Consider the following 20,698-nt stretch of genomic DNA (forward strand, 5'->3'; position numbering starts at 1 on the left):
CGCGTCGCCGCAGCGCTCTGCCCAGCCCCGCAGCTCGGCGGTCGCGGTGGTCCCGCTGCCGGCGCGGCGCGGCGCGGGAGGACAGGCCGCGGGTGGAGGGTGGCTGTGGGCCGGGGCAGGCTCCGCCCGCGCCTGAGGGGACAGGCCGGGGCGGTGCCGCTGCCGGCGGGGCGGTGCCGGTGGGGTGGGGCGGCGGCATGGCCGCGGTGCGGGGCTCCCGGGGCCGGGCGGGGTAACCGTGTCCGCCCCGCAGCATCGCGGCGGGGCCGGCGGCGGGAGGAGCGGCAGCGGCGCCATGGGGCACCCGCCGCTGGAATTCAGCGACTGCTACCTGGACAGCCCTGACTTCCGAGAGCGGCTCAAGTGCTACGAGCAGGAGCTGGAGCGGACCAACAAGTTCATCAAGGAGGTGATCAAGGACGGCAACGCGCTCATCGCCGCCATACGGGGTGAGCGGCGGCGGGGATCGGCCGGGGGCTCGGCGGCCTCCAGCCCTGGGGAGCGGTCGGGGGCCGGGGGCCGTGTCCTGCCCTTCACCGCCAGTGCTGGCGATGTGCCGGAGGTGCTCCGGGGCTGGGGCCTCTCCGGGGCTTCTGCGGGAGCACCCGGTGCCTGTGTGCTGGGCTGAGCGGGGATCTCGCCTTACGGAACATCACGCTGCAGACGTGGTTCTGGCAGCCCACCTTCGGCTTGGCTTCCATGGAGCCTCATGTCCCCTTACCCCAGTACTTGGCAGCTGCCTTTGTCACTGACATCGCTCCGGGCCTGGGGCACCGGACTCTGCCTTCTGCCGTGCCTGGGTGTCCATGCAGAGCTGGCATTGCATGGGGACATCGACCTCCATTATCCGAGCGAGCTGGGGAGTCACCGTCCCTGGAGGTGTTGAAGCCAAGCCTGGATGAGGCACTTAGTGCCATGGTCTGGTTGACTGGCTAGGGCTGGGTGCTAGGTTGGACTGGATGAGCTTGGAGGTCTCTTCCAACCTGGCTGATTCTATGATTCTACCAGCATCACAGGGCTCCTGCTGCTGAGCCGGCTGAGCTCGCACAGGCACCACCTTCATTTAAGGCAAATAATGCCCTGTTTGGGCAACGTGCTCCGTTATTTTGCTCCACCAGGGAACGGGTGGAGCATAGCCGGGGCAGTGCAGGTCACTTCTCACCCAGCCCTGCTTCTCTGGGGTGACTGATGTGAGGTTGGGAGGGCACCACCAAAGGTAGCCGTTGGCCCTTGTTTTGTTATGGGCATTAGTTCTTTTTTAGCAACGATGAGAGTTCCCAAATAAACGTTGATTTCAGTGACTTGGAGGCAATCACTCGTTCAGAAGTACCAACAGAGACCATCGGAGGTCCCTGGGCTAGGTTGTGTCACCTGAAACCACACAGTCCGGTGTGCTTAACTCTTTACCGACCTGTCCATCTGCCCAGAATTCGTTTTTCCCCCAAGAGCTGTGGTTATCTTTCCCTGTGTCACATCTCCTGTTATCTCTCATGCCTTCTCTGCTTTTATAAACGTACAATATGGCCCTAAAGGGCATGACAGAAGGGCAGCTGCATCAGGCTGAGGCTGCATCAGGCTGAGTGAAGGCGAATGAAAACATCAGCAGGGCAGGCTCTGCTCGTACACTGTTTTTCTTGCCAGCTGGTTGGTTTTCAGTTGGTATTAATCGGGTTAGATGCTGCCCTTTTGTTAGAAATAATTCAGAGCTTCCTTGTTATGGAGGCTGTGGCGGGAATAGCCCATGTCTGCCCATCTGGAAAACAGCAAAGACAAAAGCTGAGTGTGGCTCAGAGAGCAGACAGCACAGAACTGTAAGACCCCAGAACGTGTTACATAAAAAAACCCAACTCCAAATCTCTGCTCAGCCCAGGGCAAAAAAGAAAAGCCCCAAACGACACAAAACCCAACCCTGCTTCTTAATGTGAATATTTTGCCTTTTTTCTTTATTGCTTTGCTCAAAAACTGTTTCCTTTTTTGATGTTTCCAAACCCCTAAGCTGTGCTCAGAGCAGGGATGTGAGGAGATTTTGCTGGGTCAGCAGATGAATCCCAGTGAGGCTGGCCAAAGAGGAAGGGGAGAAGTAGAAGGAAACTGAGTACACCCAGACAGCACAGCTCAGTCCCCGAGGACTGAGCTGCCCCATGGTTCTTCCCTGAAATGCTGTGGGGGTGGTTTGGTGCTGGGTTCTGGTTTAAGAGTGAGGCAGAGGCAGGCTGCTGGGCATGGCTGGGATGGGAGCTGAGGACAGTACCCACTCTGGGTTTTCCCTCAGCCCCCTTGGATTCACAGATGGTTTGCTAAAAAATCTCAACCTTCCTTTCTGAATCCTGCCCGTGTGGGACTTGGGATGGGAATTTGGGGCTAGTCACTCTCTGTGGCCAAAGCTGCTTGGGCTGATGGCTGGCGAATCAGAGAGGGCTGATGGTCATTTCTGCCTCTGGGCAGTGCTGTGGGATGGATCTGGTCCTCAGCAGCTGGGAATCGGAAGTGATGACAGTCTCACCAGGAGAGTGAGATCTCTTTGTCATGGGCAGAGGGTTAATTGTAGTGGATTGGACCTGTCCTCTGCACAGAGGTCCTGCCTCCTTGCCGTGCCCTTTCCGTGGCACAATTCAACCCTTGGCCAAACTGTGCCAAGGTATTGACTCACTGGGCGGAGTACAGACCTCTGGGGGTGTTCCAGATGTGTGTATTGTCAGTGTGCATGCTGATTAATTAATGATTAAACTCCACCATGAGGTTTAGAGCAAATCAAGCCCCCATTTTGCTCAGGCTGCTAGAGCCGTCCAACACCTGCTGTCTCCAGCTGCTGAGCTCTGCAGCCCACACGGGGATGGAAGCTGCTGAACAAAAGCCTCGGAGCAGCACAGGCTGGGTGCAAGCAACACATCCACGTGAACTGTTTGAGTCAGCAACACTCCACACAGGCTCCCCAGGAAAAGGGAGCAGTTCCCCACTGCAGGGATGTGGGATCTGCTGTGCTTTAGGTGATCTGTCATAAACACAGCCTGCACAGGCTTAAAAATCAGAGACTGCTCAAAATTGCCTTTGATTTTCATACAATCATAGAATGTTTGGTTGTTGTTTTTTTTCATTAGAATAGAATGGATTTTTTTTCCATTTGTCCTCAGCACAAGGACATTAACCTGCTGGGGAATGGGTCCAGAGGAGGCCACAGAAGTGATCATAGAACCACAGAATGGTTTGAGTTGGAAGGGACCTCCAAGCTCATCCAGTCCCAGTCCCCTGCCACAGGCAGGCACACCTCCCACTAGAACAGGTTGCTCAAGGCCTCATCCAACCTGGCCTTGAACACCTCACATCATTCTGTGCTCCACAACCTCCCTGGGCAACCTGTGCCAGTGTCTCACTACCCTCACTGCAAAGAACCCTTTCCTAACATCTAGTTTGAATCTCCTCTCTGCCAGTTTAAACCCATTACCCCTTTCCTGTCATTACAAGACCTTGTCAATAGTCCCTCCCCAGCCTTCCTGTAGGTCCCCTTTCAGATACTGGAAGGCCACTATAAGGTCTCCTGGAAGCCTTCTCTTCTCCAGGCTTCAGAGCCCCAGCTCTTGTAGCCTGTCCTCATAGCAGAGCTGCTGCAGCCCTCTGAGCATCTTCACGGCTCTCCTCTGGACTTGCTCTAACAGTTCCATGTCCTTCTTGTGTTGGGGGCTCCAGAACTGTGCACAGTGATGTGAGGGCTGTGAGGATAAGCTGAGAGAGTGGGGATTGATCAGCCTGGAGGAGAGAAGGCTCTAGGGAAACTTTAGAGAATCACAGAATGGCTTAGGTTGGAAGGGACCTCACAGATCATCCAGTTCTACCCCCCTGCCATAGGCAGGGACACCTCCCACTAGAACAGGTTTACTTGCAGCCTTTATTGCAGCTATTCCATGCTTAAAGGAGCCTGTAAGAAAGATGGGGGCAGATATTTTTAACAGGAACTGTTGTGACAGGACAAGGGGTGATGGTTTGAAACTAAACCAGGGAGATTCAGACTAGCTAGAAGGGAGGATATCTTCACCCTGAGAGTGGAGAGACACTGTCCCAGATTGCCCAGAGTGCTAGCAGATGGCCCATCACTGGAAACATCCCAGGTCAGGATGTATGGGGCTCTGAGCAACTTGCTCCAGTCAGAGATGTCCCTGCTGACTGTAGCAGGGTTGGACTAAGTTCCTTCCAACCTGAAGCATTCTGTGATTCTGTGTAATAGGGGAAAAAGTGAGCACAGCTTTGCATGGAGTGCTGCAGGACCTTCAGTTTGCGCACTGGGTGAGGTGGGAGGTTTCTGAGTTGCCTGTGATATGAGGAGCACGTGTGTTGTTCTGTTCTTGCTTGCTGGCAGTGCTCTTGTGGGTAGTGTCCAGCCAATTCAGGTTGTCTCAGCCCACCTGCTAGGTGGTAAAATATTAGGAGTGTTCTGGCAAGAGTTTCTAGAGGTTAAGAGAGAAAAAACCCACTTGGTATCACTCAATTGTGGCAGCAGCACAAGCCAGACATGCAGCAGGTAGTAAGTGCTATTTCAGTGACTTCTAGTTGAGATCTGGGGAGATATTGTTGCCTTTTTGGTAGCTCTTTTGCTTGTAGATTAATTCACCATCGTTATGTTTGTAGCAGTGTAGCATGGGAACTTGAGTTTACAGGAGTCCTAAGGAGCATGGAGTTATGAACGAGCGACAGACCCCTTCCAGTGGTGTGTGCTGTGCTGGTTTAATGGCATAGATCACTGCTCTTACAAATGCACACACTCCCATTTTCCCAGCTGTACTCCCATCCTGGGTGATGGTCAGTGATGGTGAATCACTGAGCGCGACCTGGCTGCAATGTGCTGCAGGGAGCAATTTTAAGGCAGTCACATCTTTACTCCAGATTCATTTCCTGGAGTTGATAACAGCAGTCTAAAGGCTGACTGTGACCTGGGCCCTTCCTCAGAGGATCCCTACTGGTCTGAACAAGGTGTCATTTAATCCCTTTCCCAAAGGATTCTATGTATGGCACACATGAACAGTGCTTTCTCAAGGAGGTAAGTGAAGGGACCTTGCTTGTAGGTGCCCATTTGCTAGCACAGAGGGGAGGAGAGGCGAGTACCCTGTTCCTGCTGGAGATGCCATGGCATGGAGGTCTGCCAGGGGTTGTCCTTGCCAGGGGTTGTCCCTGCCAGGGAGCCTTGTCTGTTGATACAGCTGGGAGCATTGCTCCCGCTGGCTGCTGAGCCAGATCTGCTGCTTCTGTGCTGCTAGATGGAGAGACACGGGCAGGGAGGACCCACAGCAAGGGCATGGGGGTCTTGGTGAGAAATTCATATGCTTTTGAGCTGCTGCTCCTCTGTGGGAGATGCTAACTTCAGCTTCTCTGCGTGTGTCTAATGAAAAGCTGAACTTCCTCAGCCCGGGAGAGGCTGGAAGAAGAGCCTGGGCAGTGGGGAAATGCTTTCCCAAGCAGCAGGGCTTCCTTGCCTCTCCCTCCTCTGCACAGAGAAGCAAGAGGGAGAACTCTGCCCAGCGCTGTTGTCCAGGGGCCAACACTGGAAGCTGTCCCTGGAAAGCCCTGCCTCTGCTGGGTTTGTGGTGGGGCAGAGCCAGAGCAGCTCCCACACAGGTTAGCTGGGGTTGGGAGTGGGCTTAAGGAGGGCTGCCAGCAGCAGCTGTGTCTTGTGCTGCTCATGCATCAGAGGCGGCTTGTCAGGGGGCTGCAGAAAGCCCCTTGCCATCTGCCCCAGCCCACACAAACAGGAAGGTGTGTGCTCCTGGGGTTAGTCACGCTGTCCTGCTCTGCACAGTAAGGGAGAACTTCAGCTCCCCTTGGGCTGCTGCATGCCTCAGATTCCACTTTTGCAGAGCAAGTCTTAATTCAGGGCTATGTGGGAAGTGGGGAGCTATGCACTCAAAGGAGGGGTGTCCTTTGGTGCCTTTCAAGAGAAATGGCTTCCACCCACCTGACTCTGACATGTTACCAGCTGAGATAAATGAAACACCTTCCTGAGCACCATGCAGCACCCCACAGGCTGCCCTAGGTCCTTGTGCAGTTTCAGCCATGTCACTGTCTCTGTAAGTGGCTGACAGTGACTGAACAGCCACCAAGAGCTGGCTGTATGTGGGATGCTGTAGGAGTATAAAGCTATACCATATAAGAAATTAAACTGTCTAAAGTAGAGAAAAATATTGGTCATTTGTAGTAATCTTGGGTGTGAAAGTGATGGCAAGTCACTTACTTTGCAGCAGAAGGGGTGAGTTGTTTGTATTGTGCAGTTGGCTATATCCCTTCTTTTCCGTGCCAGCAGTATGCAGTCTGGTGGTGCCAAGTGACAGGGCCAGTCCCATACGTTGTGCTGACAGTGCTGAAGCCTGCCCATGGTCTGTCCCTGACCAAAGAGGGACAGAGAGGAGATGAAAGGTTTGCCTTCCTCCCCAAGGCTGAGTGGCCATCTGCTGTCTTCATCTGTGTCATGGTTTTCCTCAGCACTCCTTCGGCCAGAAGTCCTGAAGAGCCAAGCTTGGCACTGCATGCTGGCCCTCATGCAAGCTGAAAGGTCTGCCTTGCTCAGGGCATGCCAGGCTGGCATCCATCTGTCCCCTTGAGGTGGTATCTGACCCATCAGGCTGGTCAGGGCCTGGTGTGGGCAGCAAGGATTTGTCCCTGTCACCAAGGATTTGACACCAGCATCAGCTTGTTTGTGTCCCAGAGCTCACAGCCCCATGCCGTGGTGGCCAACTGATGCCACAGGCAAGACTCACTGCATGCTGAAGGCCACAGGTAAGGATGTCACAAGTAGGTGACTGCAGGATCATAGTTGGCATAAGAATGGCTTCTGTACAGCATTTTCTGTCTGTGGCTCAGTGTGCTGTGTGTTTTGGAAGCTCTCCTTGCTGTGCTCTGCTGTGTGTGTGGTAATGCAAACCCATCCATTCCCCTCCGCTCTTTGATCTCCTCTCGCCAATTATGTATCAAATGGAGTTTGAGAAATGTCACTTTGAGGCTCTTTTTATTAATGTGCAAGCACTGCAAGGGTGTAAACTGTCCTTTGAAGCTGCAAGAGCTTGGAGTTCTCCTGCAGACGTTGCAGACGTGGTTTGGAACCTGATTTCTGCGCTGCATAAAGCTTTGAGGATTGCCTCTGAGTTTGCATGTCAGTTAACCAGCCTCCCTCGGCAGTGCAAGTGGTTTATCCTGGAAGGAGAACATGCTGAAGGAATGTGCAGAGGCGTCTGTGCTTGCAAAGCACACAGCAGACTGCAGCAGAAAGGACTGGGTGGGATTTTCCCTGAGGATGAGGTTGAGTGGGGGACTCAGGCACGGTCCTACTGTCACCCTCTTCCCACAGGTCTGATGTAGGGGAACTTTGCCGTCAGCTCAGGGGGCTCTGTGGTCCTCAGTGTGGCAGACCTGTTCTCCACAAGTTTCTGTGCTGTCGTTGGAGGTGGTGCCTGGGGGTTTGATGGTTTGGAACACAGAAAGCAGAACGCAGGATTTTAATGAGGTTAAAGCCAGCTCGAGTGGCCTGGTCTGCCTCGTTCCTGCAGAGACCTCGTGCTGGTTCACACAGAGCCTGGAGACAGGCTGGAGTCTGTTTTACAGGGTGTTATACAGCCAGATACAGGCTTCATTTTTTTGCCTGTGTCAGAGCAAACCTAAAGCCCCTCGTGGAAAAAGAGGAAGAGGAAGGAGCCTGTCCCACGCGTGCCCTTCTGTTGGCACAGGAACGGCTGTGGCTTTCCAGGCAAACATTAGCTCTGCGCTCCCGGCAGGGCTTGGCATCGCAGCACCGGCATTAAAAATATCCTGTCCCACAAAGACAGCTCAGTTGTGAGCCAGCATATGGCACATTAATGAAGATGTGCAGAGAAATCGCCCCTGTGGATGCACAGAGGCCTTCTGTCTCATGGAAAGCTGCTTGTTAAGCTGCCCAGTATAACCAGGGGGATCTGGAGCCCAAACAAGACTCACATAAGCAGTTTCTCTGATGCCGCTGGCCAAGCGAGTGTGAAGAGCTGCTCATGTGCCCAGGTCAGTCGTGCAGCTGCTGCTGAATGGGTCTGACTGCTTGAAAATCAGTCTATCCTCTTCTTTCTCCTCGTTGTATCCCTGCACTCCGCTGATGCTGCACCCCAGCAGCAGTTGGTACCCCAGCCTTGTCCTGACTCTTTACCGGTAGGCATCACATCACTCTCAGAACAAAGATTTGGCTCTGTCTGGGTATAATCAGCTGAACAGGGGCTTGGTGGCCTCATTAGCTTGGCCAATCTGCCATCTCTGCATTTGGAGATGCATTACACAGGCTTAGGGAGAACCTCAACTTGCAGCTGCAAATGGAACAAATGATGGAACCCTCCTGCCTTGGAGCAGTGCTGAGTCCAGACAGGTATTAGCCCCACTGCCGATGTTGAGGAAAGCATCACAGAGAAGAAAGGCAGGCACAGGTCTGGTGGTTTTGTCCTGATGCTTTCCTGCTGAAGTCTTTTGTTTCATTTGTGGATCTGGTTTTCCACCCATGCTGGTGGCACTGGGTGGAGCTGCCTTGGGCTGACTCTTCAAACTGGAATGGCTTACTGCCAGAGGGACACCTCCCCCCTCGCTCCCTGAGCACATTATGCTGTAGCAGCTTGTGCTCTTTCTGGACTTCAGCAGAGGAAAAATGACTTGCTGGAAAGCACATCATTCCTCTGCAGCAATAATGTATTCTCCTTGTACTTGCATGCTCTTTGCTGGTCTTCTCCATCCTCATCAGGAGTTTCATCGAGTAAGGGCTCCAGTTACTGCTGATACCTTAAGATGTTCTCCTAACTTCTCACCTCTGGTTGTCTGGAAAGACTTCAGACCTACATCCAGCTTAAAAACAGTCAGTTGCTATAGGGAGATGGACTTAGATACCTTCCAGACCTAAACTGGTTACACTCAGTGAGTTAAAGATGCGGAAGACATACTGATTTAGCCAGGAACCAGCATGCAGTAACCATGAAAATGTCTTCTTGAGGATTTGGAGGCCTACGTGCTCCTGAGCGCCACTGCTCTACAGGTTGCAGGCTGTGTTTGCAGCCTCTTGTAGCAAAGTGATAGTAGGAGTACCTACCTGGAAGCTGTTCACAGAGACCTTGAGTAGATAAACTGTGTGTGGGAGAAAGAACAGGGCTTTCTGCAGTGCTGGTAACACACAGTGCCATTTACAGAGGCCATCCTGGGAATACTCTGCCATTGCTGACCTGATGGGCTGTGCCTAATGATATCCACCAAATATGACTCCCTTCCACTGGAAAAAATCACAACCTTCTTTCCTCTGTGTCTTTCTCTTTTGATTGAAGTGAGAGCTCAAATTCCCCACCCCCAGCAGCAGCTCTGCAGAGATGCTCAACCTGTTGAAAATTACTGTCTGTACACTGACACTGAACTTCAGCTAGCTGCCACCTCTGCTGCTCTTCCTGGCAATAAAGCAGCTAATTTTCCTGGGCTCTAGGCTCTGTGCACAGAGTGTTGGTGCAAATCTAAACCAGACATGCTTTTAGCAGAAACTAGAAAACAATATCCAGAAAGAAAGAACAAAAACCCCTTCCAAAAGCCAACTCTCTCCCCAGCCACCAAGGCTGTATCGTCACTTGCAGGCAGGAAGGACATGGAGCATGCACAGTATCTGCCTGCTCCAGTTGTGAGCTTATCTTACCCCTCATTTGGGGGTTTATTGGTGTGTGTGTGTGTGTGTCAGAGTTTTGCTCCAGGCTGGAGCAATGTGCTCACCCTGCACATTGGCATCGTTGTGTTTGCTTTGCTGTGGGGCTGGCACACTGGACTTGGTGGCAGGGCAGCATGGCTGCGTAGCAGTAGCTCTGTTGCAAGCTGTGTAGTGCCAAGCTCTGTGGATTCAGAGAGTGCTGAGGCAGGCTGCTAGCCCTAGAAATCAGGGCTGTCCCCCAGACTGGGTCACTGGGGACCCCAGCCTCCTACCTGGGAACTGCTGGCTTCTGCTGATTACAGCTGCTTCATCGTTATTCTTCTTACCCACATGATGGGTGCTCAGGGCTGGGTTTGCTGATGGAAGCTCAAGCCAGGAGTATCACCTGGCATCTGCTCCCACCCCTCACTAACCTCTGCTGCCAGCCCTCCTGACAATGCAGGGGCTAGGGAAGAGGCTGTGGACCAGCCCTGGTCCACCTTAAACCAATACACAGTGATTGGTGGTGGCCTTTCCACCCTGAGATGCATCCCGATATGCTTCCTGAGAGCTCACCTGGATACATCAGCACAAAGGGCCAGGACAAGAGGTTAAGTTGGTTTCATGTGCTTAAGTGTATTTTTATTTCTTTGCCACATGTGAGACATACAGAGAGAGCTTTTTATCCATCTTCTGTGTCCTTTCCTGGCTCCTTCCCTGGGAGGATGTGGGTGTTATCCATGTTTTGTAATGTGTCTGACAGCCCAAGGGCTCGAGCAGCACTGCTGCTGCTGACCAAAGAGTTTCCTCCTGAGTCACCATCTGAGGACTCAACTTTTCTGCCTTTTTTTTTCTTGAGAAGTGTTTGGAATATTTTAATTAGTTCTGTGGGTAGCACACTAGTGGCTACAGACATGGTGCCCACATTTGCCCATAGGCTTTTCACTGGTGGCTTCTCTCCTGCTGTATGCCAGCCTGGCTTTGTGGGGCTGCAGTGGTGCCCACACTCATTTGTGTCATGGCATTGAGCCGATTACCTCCCCATGGCACAGTCCTGGCCATGCTGCTCCTCAACCCTCTGCCAAGTTGTACCTGCCTGGAGAAGACAACTCTAGCACCCATCTCTGCTGCCCAGCTATAGATCTGGCCTGTGGTGGTTTGTTCATTGAGCCTGGAAGCGGACAAGAGCGTGTGATGGGTGCTGGGCTGCAGCACAGAGTGCTGCTGGAGCAGAAGGTGGTGCCAGGAGCACAGTCCCTCAGTGCTGGCTAGCAGAAGGACACAGGTTCTGTGCAGTGTGAAAAACTGCTAGGTCCTGCACTTTGGTCACAACAACCCCAAGCAACTCTACAGGCTTGAGGCAGAGTGGCTAGAAAGCTGTCGGGTGGAAAAGGATCTGGGGGTGCTGGTTTGTGGCTGGCTGAACATGAGCCAGCAGTGTGCCCAGGTGGCTGAGAAGGCTGCCCTCTATCAAAAACAAGGTCCAGCAGGAGTAGGAAAGTGATTGTGCCCCTGTACTCAGCACTGGTGAGGCCACAGCATAAGTATTGGGTTCAGTTCGGAGCACCACAGTATAGGGAAGACACTGAGGTCCTGGAGTGTGTCCAGAGAAGAGCAGTGAGGCTGGTGGAGGGGTTGGAGGGCACGGCATACCAGGAGCAGCTGAGGGAGCTGGGATTGTTTATCTGGAGAAGAGAAAGCTAAGGGGATATCTTATTGCTCCCTGCAGCTACCTGAAAGCAGGTTGTAGCGAGACTGGTATTGGTCTTTTCTCTCAAGCAGCTAACAGGACAAGAGGAAATGGGTTTAAGTTGGTCTGAAAAGTCTTTTCCAACCTTAATCATTCTGTGATTCTGTAAAAGCTCCTTTGGCACTGCTGGTGTTGATTTTTCTTACAAAGCATTAAATGCATGTTACAAATGCATAAAGCTTATGTTTGAGTTTCTGATAGATATGAAGGAAAAAGCTTCTGGAAGCTCCTAATCTTTGGTTTGGGGATGGTGGACTTCTCTGGACTGGCCTTTGTTTTGCCTTGCGGACTGCTCACGGCTGTCAGCCCAGCTCCTCCTTGGGGAGCAGTGATCCCCAGGTCGTGCTGCCTTCTCTGGGGCACATCCAAATGCTTCCTTTGTGGCTGGCGTCCTTTGTTGTCACCGAATTCTCTGCGAATGTGCAGTCACGAGTTGTTCTAGTGATGATAAGAGCAGCTGAACAGAGTGAGATAAAGTTTATAGGCACAAGCTCAGAATTCAGACTCTGCAGTCTGTTCTCTCTCCACTTTTTATCCTGTTCCTCCAGCGATTACCAAGTGCTGAGGCTAGATGTTTTTAAAACAAAAGTAAGTTTATTCATGTTACTGAATCGTGTAGCTATGAAAATGGAAAATAAGGGACAACTTATTCCTGTGCCATCAAATAATGAACTAGAAACCTGCAGGACATCAGGAGACCCTCTGTGGCAGAGGCACAGAGCCAGACCCACAAGTCTGGAAACTGAAAGGCCTGGAACACAAGACCTATGAGGAGAGGCTGAGGGAGCTGGGGTTGCTTGGCCTGGAGAAGAGGAGGCTCAGGGGTGACCTCATTGCTGTCTACAACTACCTGAAGGGAGATTGTAGCCAGGTGGGGGGTGGCCTCTTCTCCCAGGCAAGCAGCAATAGAACAAGGGGACACAGTCTCAAGTTGTGCTGGGGAAAGTATAGGCTGGATGTTAGGAGGAAGCTCTTCACAGAGAGAGTGACTGGCATTGGAATGGGCTGCCCAGGGAGGTGGTGGAGGCACCATCCCTGGAGGTGTTCAAGCAAAGCCTGGATGAGGCACTTAGTGCCATGGTCTGGTTGACTGGCTAGGGCTGGGTGCTAGGTTGGACTGGCTGAGCTTGGAGGTCTCTTCCAACCTGGTCGATTCTATGATTCTGTGATTCTAAGTCCTTGTGGGATCTGGGGCTGACAGAGATGCCCAGAAATGAGGTAGGCTCTCGGCCAAAGCCCAGCTAGGAGCGCTCTGCAGGGAGGGTGGCTTTGGCACATGGCAGTGCTGGTTGAGTTGGAAGGCGCTCAGGGAGCTCCCGGGCGCTGCTGGCAGTGGCTGCCAGTCCTGCAGCGGGAGGAATGCATGTTCCTCCCCGCGCCGAACCGCTGCTAATCACTCCTAAAGCTGCTCGCATGTCTTGCCCTCGCACCGCGTGTGAGTCATCTGGCCCCCAGCCTGACCTTGCCTGCGCCCTTGTCGAAGGAAGCTCCGAAATCACCGCGGACCGGGGCAGCGAGCCGCTGTGCTCCGCTCGCCCGCTCCGGCCGCCCCTCGGCTTGTTCCCCCTGCCCGGGCAAGGCTGGGACGGGATGCGGGTGATGGCTCTGCGGATCCTGAGAGCATCGCTGTGGGGATTGCTGATGCTCTGCCTCGGATAAGAAGCCTGTTGTTTTGGTGTTTGCTTTCCCTGCGTTCCTACTGCTCATCCGGCGGGGAGCCGCGGCGCTCGGAGCACACCCTCCTGCCGCTTACGCCAGAGCAGCCCTGCCGAGAGCCTGCGCGGCTGCGCTGCGAGCCGCGGAGCTGCGGGCGGCCTGAAGCGCGGCGAGGGTCCGTGCGGCGCTGCCTGGTGCTCGCCGATCAGCTGCTTCGTACACCCGGGAGGTGTGTGTGCGGGGGGCGCTCAGCCTCTCCTCCCGAAAGAGAACATTCGTTTGTGTTCCATGGCTCAGCTTTTCACAGGAACGTAGAATGGTTTAGGTTGGAAGTGACAAAGCTGGAGCACAGCCCTGCGAGGAGAGGCTGAGGGAGCTGGGGGTGTGCAGCCTGCAGCAGAGGAGGCTCAGGGCAGAGCTCATTGCTGTCTGCAGCTACCTGAAGGGAGGCTGTAGCCAGGTGGGGTTGGGCTCTTCTGCCAGGCAAGCAGCAGCAGAAGAAGGGGACACAGTGTGAAGCTGTGCCAGGGCAGGTCTAGGCTGGATGTTGTTAGGAAGTTGTTGTCAGAGAGAGTGATTGGCATTGGAATGGGCTGCCCAGGGAGGTGGTGGAGTTGCTGTCCCTGGAGGTGTTCAAGAAAAGCCTGGCTGGGGCACTCAGTGCCATGGTCTGGTTGTTTGGATGGGTGCTAGGTTGGCCTGGATGATCTCAGAGGTCTCTTTCAACCTGGTTGATTCTATGATCATCCAGTTCCAAACCCCCACCATAGGCAATGACACCTCCCACTAGAACAATTCACTCAAGGCCTCATCCAGCCTGGCCCTGAACACCTCCAGGGAGGGAGCATCCACAGCCTCCCTGGGCAACCTGTGCCAGTGTCTCACCACCCTCACTGCAACAAACTTCTTCCTAACATCCAGTCTAAATGTCCCCTCTGCCAGTTTGAACCCATTCCTCCTCATCCTTTCAACACAAGACCTTGTAAACAATCCATTCCCAGCCCTCCTGTAGGCTCCTTTCAGATACTGCAAGGCCACCCCAAGGTCTCCTCAAAGCCTTCTCCTCTCCAGGCTGCAGAGCCCCAACTCTCGTAGCCTGTCCTTATAAGAGAGGGATTTTGGGGGGTTTTGTTTTGTCAAAGGGTCTGTTACTTGCCATCCTTAAGCCCTGTCCCCAGGCCTGGGGAAAGCTGTTAGAAAAAGGGAAGCCCACCTAATGGTGCTCTGCAGTGTGGGTTGTTTTGGGACATCCCAGTGCTGGTCTGTTTGAGGGTGCTTGGGAGGCTCCCAGGTGGTGCTGGCTGGCTTGGGCTGTGTCAGTGCTGGCAGCGGCTCCTGGTCGCTGGGATGGATCCCTGTCTCCACGTGATGATGATATAAATAGGTGCAGCAGACAGAGCCTCGTGTGAGCCTCACCCTATTTCCTTGGAATTCCAGCTGCTTGAATCCCAGCCCCAGTCCCCGTCATGACACCCAGCTGTCACAGCCACACCTCACCTGGCACTGCCATCCCTGTGCTCATCAGTAGCCTCAGCACGCTCTGCTGCAGGGGCAAATGTCCAGCAGCCTTGGTTCTTGATGTTTGAAAGGAGAGCAGCCCCATGCAGTGCCCTTGGAACCCTCCCGTGAAGGGTTTAGGGGCTGCTGACTGCCCCAGCGCAGGAATGCTGGCACCACCTTCCCTTGTGGCACCAGTGCCTGCAGAGCTGAGCGGCGTTCCCCTCGCTGGGCAGCTCTCAGCAGGCTCTCCTTCATTCCCTCTGGTTCACAACGCTTCAGGGTGGTGCTAAGCAATTCACTGTTGTAGTGATGGCTTGATTGAGACACTGGCTGGTCTGAAATTCACGTGGATGCAGCAGCAGCCACCTCCCGCTGTTGGATTTTAGTCCGTGGTGGACCAAAGGGCTGTGGCAGCCCAAGGATCCCGAGTGGACCTTCTCTGTATCTGTGAGCCTTTGAACATTTGCTCCAAACCCAGTTATTCCTTCCAGAGGTTGTCTGACTGGTTGAAATGAGTCTCCTACTGGGAACATGCTGCATGATGCTTGTTTGTGGTGCTAAACCACAGTCTGTGCTGAGCCCAGTGCTCACCAGTGTTGCTTCCTGGCACCCTTGGGTGCTGTGGTCAGGTGGTCTTCATGAAGCTTGTTCTCCTCTGCTTCACCTTAATTCACCTGGAATACAGAAAACAGTAATTTTCTGAAGCCTTGCCAGGGGGTTTTGCCAAGGGCTGAATTGTGAATGAAGGAGTCTCTGGTGTCAGAGTTTGGGGTGGAATAACCTGTGAGGAGAGATGACTGCACCACACCACAGATGTTTGCCAGCTCCTCTGATCTTCTAGGGTGGTGGAACTCTTGAAGGCAGCTTCTCTGTAAACCTGGGGTTGAAGTTAATGCAGGTAATTGGTCATTTCCCCTCTGACATACTGAGTGGATATCACGAGATGTGTGATTGAGATAGATTATAGTTGTAGCATTTCTTAATGCACATTTCATCTCTTCTGCTGATTTCTAAGGCTGCTGATCAGTTTTTCACTTCCATTTCAGCTCACCACGTGTTCTGGGCTGTCTGCCTGGGTCCTTTTCCAAGCTTTGCTGAAGGAACTTTTCCAGCTTTGTGGGGCTGTGAGATTAGCTTGAAAGGCCAGAAAAAAAGGCCAGAGGGGGAAAATTATCTTTTGAGGGTTCAAAAGGCATTCAAAATGTGGTTTTACCTCTCACTCACATGAGGAGCACTCAGTGAAGAGCTGGTGCCAGTTTTGTCTGTGGTCTGTATGTGCTGTCCCTTGCTTGGCTGAGCTGTGCCCTTGCCTTTCAGATCAACAGTATGAAGGCCTGGGGAAGAAAAGTTATTTGGCTAATTAGTGCTCAGTGAATCAAGGATAATGGAGGAGTGGATCATTCTCCCCAGAAGCCACAACACATCACTCACCCCCAGTATTCTCTAAACCATATCAGTATACCCCAAAACTTTGTTGACTTTCCAACCTTGCTCACTTGTTTTTTGTTTTGGTTGGGTTTTTTTTTCAGCTGAGCTGCTCTATTGCCTGATTTCTGAGCTGTTCACAGGATCTCAGGTCAGGGCAGTTCTAGATATCATTCCAGGCTGTCAATCCTTGCAGAAAAGGACTTATGGGTGCTGATGGATGAGAAGCTGGACGTGACCTAACAGTGTGTGCTTGCAGCCCAGAAGGTCAATGACATCTTGGCTGCATCAAAAACATTGTGGCCAGCAGATGGAGAGAGGTGATTCTGCCACTTGGCTCTGCTCTGGTGAGACCTCACCTGCAGTACTGCATCCACCTTTGGGGGCCTCAACCCAAGAAGGACATGAACCCAGTGGAGTGGGTCCAGAGGAGGGCCATGAAAATGGTCAGGGTGCTGGAGCACTTCTCCTATAAGGACAGGCTGAGGGGGCTGGGGTTGTTCAGTGTGGAGAAGAGAAGGCTCCAGGCAGGCATAATAGCAGCCTGCCAGCCTGAAAGGGGCTACAAGAAGGCTGCAGAGGGACTATTCACAAACTCCTGCAGTGGTAGGACAAGGGACAGTGGTTTGAAATGAGACAAGAGCAGATTTAGACTGGCTGTTAGGAACAAGTTCTGCACCATGAGGGTGGTGGAACAGGTTGCCCAGGAGGCTCTGTTCCTGGAGCTATCCAAGGTCAGGCTCAGTAAGGCTCTGAGCAAGCTGCTCTAGTGGAGGCAACCCCTGCTGACTGCAGGTGTTGGACTGGATGACTTTTGGAAGTGCCTTCCAACCCAAAGCATTCCATGGGAGGATGGAAGGGATCTCTGGAGATTATCTAGTCCAACCCCCCCTCTGCTAAAGCAGGTTGCCTGTTGGTGAGGAGAGACTTGTGGTCTGAGACCTCTTCCTCAGGGCAAGCAGAAAAACCTCTGTTTGACTTAATTTGATCTTCAATCCAGCATGACAAGGCCTGCCAGCTCTTCTGAAGTGTGATGGGGTGGTGTAGCAGGTTCCCATCAGTCAGCAGGGAGAGCAGACAAGCATAAGGAATGCATGATAAATGTCAAGAATTGCTGTGTTGGTCTTGTATTAATTAAACAGTAACCAAAGAAATGAAAGCCTGTTGAGCAGGTTTGTGCACTTGCCAGGAGGTTGGCTGGGTGAGGAGGAGAATTTAGGAGGATAAAATATCAGGTGTAGGCCAGGAAACAGAAACTAGGCAGGGGGGGGGAGGAGAAAGTGGGAGGGTGAGCTGTCAGTTCAGGTGATGGTACAGAGGGCAGATAAGCAGTCTGCAGAGCAACAGGCAGCCAGGCAAGAAAGATGCATTTGTGCTTGAACCAGAGCCCTGCAGTTTGTAAAAGCCTGGGTCAATAAAGGACTAATTAGAAGAGAGAAATGACGAACAGGTTTTAGACATCCACTGGAGTCCTTTGGGAGAGGTTTGTGAAGTGCAGCTAAAGATAGGCAGCAGTTTTTAGAAGCTCGTGCAGGCCATTTACTTCTGGCAAATGGAAAACCCATGTCAGGCTGTGAGAAATGGCCTCTGGGAGGTGTGTTGGTGTCTCTGAATCCCCACAGCACCCAGAAAGCCTTGAGTCCCTCACCAGTAGTGTGCCCTGGGTTGATGCAGTGCACTGTCTGCACTGCACTGGGCCAGATTTGATTATCTCATGGTGACCATTCTTTATCTGTGGAGTAACAAGGAGGACATTTTCCTTGCTAGAGGCTTGGGGAGCTACCTACAAGGCTGGTTGGAGCCCTTCCCTCATATGAAAAACCCTACATGTGTTTGTGTTTGAGCAGCTATAGGGTGTTTAGGAGCATTCTAAGAGTCAGGGCTCATTACTCACCTTCCTCATGGCACTTCTGGGCTCATTCAGGGCAGCTCTATTGCTTCCAGAGCTGAGGTATTTTGGTGGGACAGCATTTGGAGACCGTGCACTTAGTACATGCAACAGCTCAGAGCAGAATCTGGTCCTTGGGCTAAAATTTTGTGTGTTGGCTCATAAAAGCTTTGCTGCAAGCACAGAAAGTCCACTAAGCATCATGTCCAGAACCTTCTCTCCGGGCTGGCAGTGTGGATGAACTCCCATCTCCTTCCTGATGCAACTCCCTGGGAAGTTCTTCAGTGGGAGTTGGCAACAATGGGCACATTCTTTCCCCCTCAGGGATCAGAGTCCTCTCTTTCATATGCTGAAGGAAAAAATGGTGTTTCTCACGTTCTGCATGTCCTGTGGCACAGCTGTCCCTGAGGAAGGGAGAAGTGTTCCACAGTGATCAAGCACTGGGAAGAAATGTAGGTGGATCCTCTCCTCAGGGTCTTGCAGCATTGCCCTGAGAAAAACATCCAGAGTTCAGATTCTATCCCTAAAATTTGTCCTTGGCTTAAAATGCTCCTATTTAAGTACAGAACTAACTTGTATTGTCTTTTGTTTGCTTCTTTGAAGGAAAGAAAGAGTGTGTGGGTTTGATGTTTCTGTTGTTGAGCAGGAGGAGAAGAAAACACAAGGCAGAAATGGAACTTCTCCATATGTTGTTGCTGTTTGCATTGCCATAGCTCAGAATCAGTTGGGGTTTTCCTTATGGGTTGTTGAAGCTGTTGCTAAGTGGCTCCTTGCTGGGCATCTCCACATTGTGATCAGTTGGTCACATGCAGGAGCACAAGAGTGGCTTGTTCCCTTGTGGTCATCTCAGGCAGGGAGGTGATCTGCTGGAGAGCAGCCCTGTGGAGAGGGACCTGGGAGTGCTGGTGGAGAACATCCATGGCACAGCAATGTGCTCTGGTGGCCAGGGAGGCCAATGGGATCCTGGGGGGCATTAAGCAGAGTGTGTCCAGCAGATCAAGGGAGGTTCTCCTCCCCCTTTACTCTGCCCTGCTGAGACCTCATCTTGAGTACTGCCTTCAGCTTTGGGGTCCCCAGTTTAAGAGGGACAGGAATCTGCTGGAGAGGGTCCAGTGGATGAGGGCTACGAGGATGATGAGGGGACTGGAGCACTGCCTGATGAGGAGAGGCTTAAGGACCTGGGGCTGCTTAGTCTGGAGAAGAGAAGACTGAGAGGGGATTTAATCAATGTCTATAAATATCTGAGGGCTGGGGGTCAGGAGGGGGGGACAGGCTCTGCTCACTGCTCCCTGGGATAGGACAAGGAGCAGTGGATGGAAGCTGCAGCACAGGAGGTTCCAGGTCAACACAAGGGGGGACTTCTTTCCTGTAAGGGTCCCAGAGCCCTGGCACAGGCTACCGAGAGAGGTTGAGGAGTCTCCTTCTCTGGAGCCTTTGCAGGCCTGTCTGGATGCATTCCTGTGTGACCTGAGCTAGATTGTTTGGTCCTGCTCTGGCAGAGGGGTTGGACTTCATGATGATCTCTTCGTGTCCCTTCCAACCCCTGACATCCTGTGATCCTGTGATCTCTCTGCTGGTTGTTTGTCACTTAACTGCCACTATGTTGGCACAGGTAGACCAGATAAGTTGATTCTCTCCTTGCAGTGTGGGCAGGGGCACCCCTGTCTCAGTTCATCTGGTCCTGCCTTGCTGTATCCACGCTTGCTTGGAGTCAAGTCAAGTTCCAGAACCTCAGGAGGTTCTACCTCAGCATGAGGAGAAAGTTTTTTTAAGGTGAGGGTATGCACTGGAGCAGGCTGCCCAGACAGGTTATGAAGTCTCCTTCTCTGGAGGCTTTCAAAACCTGCCTGGATGCATTCCTGTGTGACCTGCCCTTTGGCAGGGACGTTGGACTCAGGATTCTATGATTCACTCTCTGGAGGTCACTTCCAACCTCTACCATCCTGTGATTCTGTGATTTGCTCTGGAAGTGTCCCTGGCCAATGACACTGTGGCAGTGAGGTTGCAGAGTGATGCACAGGGAGCAGTGAGTGGCTGAGGATGAGCCACAGACCTGCTGGACCTGCTGCCTATTGTGTCCCTGAGCTCCAGAGGAGCAGCAGTTCTCACCTGGATGCATCCTAGGGAGAAGTGGAGGTGGTGCTGGCATTCCCAACAGCTGCTCAGCACACAAAATGTAATAAAATTGGGATATTTAGGTTGGAATAACCTGTGGTAGGGCCTGGGCATCTGGGAGGTGTATGCTCTGTGGCTCCTTTACACAGTAGGAGGGTCTGTTGGTTTTTGAAGTGTTATTTCTGCATCTCTGTGATGCTCAGCATCCTGTTGTGTCCCTGTGGTGTTAGGTGAGGCAGTTCAAGCATGATCCTCCTTTCCTGATGCACAGAGATCCTGGTGGCCCTTGGAGCTGTCCCCAGAGTGCTGTCACTGGCACTTCTGTTTTCCTCTGTATGAGGATGTGGTTTCTTCTCTCAGCAAGGCAGGCCCATTGCAGTCACACAAATGGGAACTTAGGGAAGTGGGACCCTTCTCTGAGGAGTGCAAACCTGGTTAGAGATGTGCATCTGTGACTCATTGAGCATCTTGGACCTTGGAGCAAGGTCTTCTGTACACCACTGCCTGGCCACATCCACTCATCCCCATTGCAGTGTGTGGTGGCGCACAGGGCTGTGTCCCCCCTCAGGGTCTGTTCTGTGGTCATGGTTTCCTTCTGGTTTAAATTCTAAGCTTTAGGAAGGCAAAAAAGCAGAGCCACAACCTGTTTCAAGGCTCTTGGTGGCAACCTGTGCTGTTTTAGAGGCTTGTGGCTTTTGCAAAGGCAGCAAAATAGTTT

The 20,698-nt window shown here is 52.6% G+C and overlaps 1 protein-coding gene across 1 annotated transcript in view; it reads left to right on the forward strand.

Annotated features, from left to right (window-relative positions):
• The first annotated feature begins 201 nt into the window (after nucleotides 1-201).
• OPHN1 (oligophrenin 1) overlaps nucleotides 202-20,698 on the forward strand; it is an 83,753-nt gene continuing 63,256 nt past the window's right edge. The window contains exon 1 of the mRNA XM_064159031.1: nucleotides 202-449. Within this exon, the coding sequence (XP_064015101.1) occupies nucleotides 296-449 (154 nt within the window). The 5' untranslated portion in view covers nucleotides 202-295. The remainder of the gene's footprint in view (nucleotides 450-20,698) is intronic.

Source organism: Pogoniulus pusillus, chromosome 19, assembly GCF_015220805.1.
Source record: "Pogoniulus pusillus isolate bPogPus1 chromosome 19, bPogPus1.pri, whole genome shotgun sequence".
NCBI classification, from domain to species: domain Eukaryota; kingdom Metazoa; phylum Chordata; class Aves; order Piciformes; family Lybiidae; genus Pogoniulus; species Pogoniulus pusillus.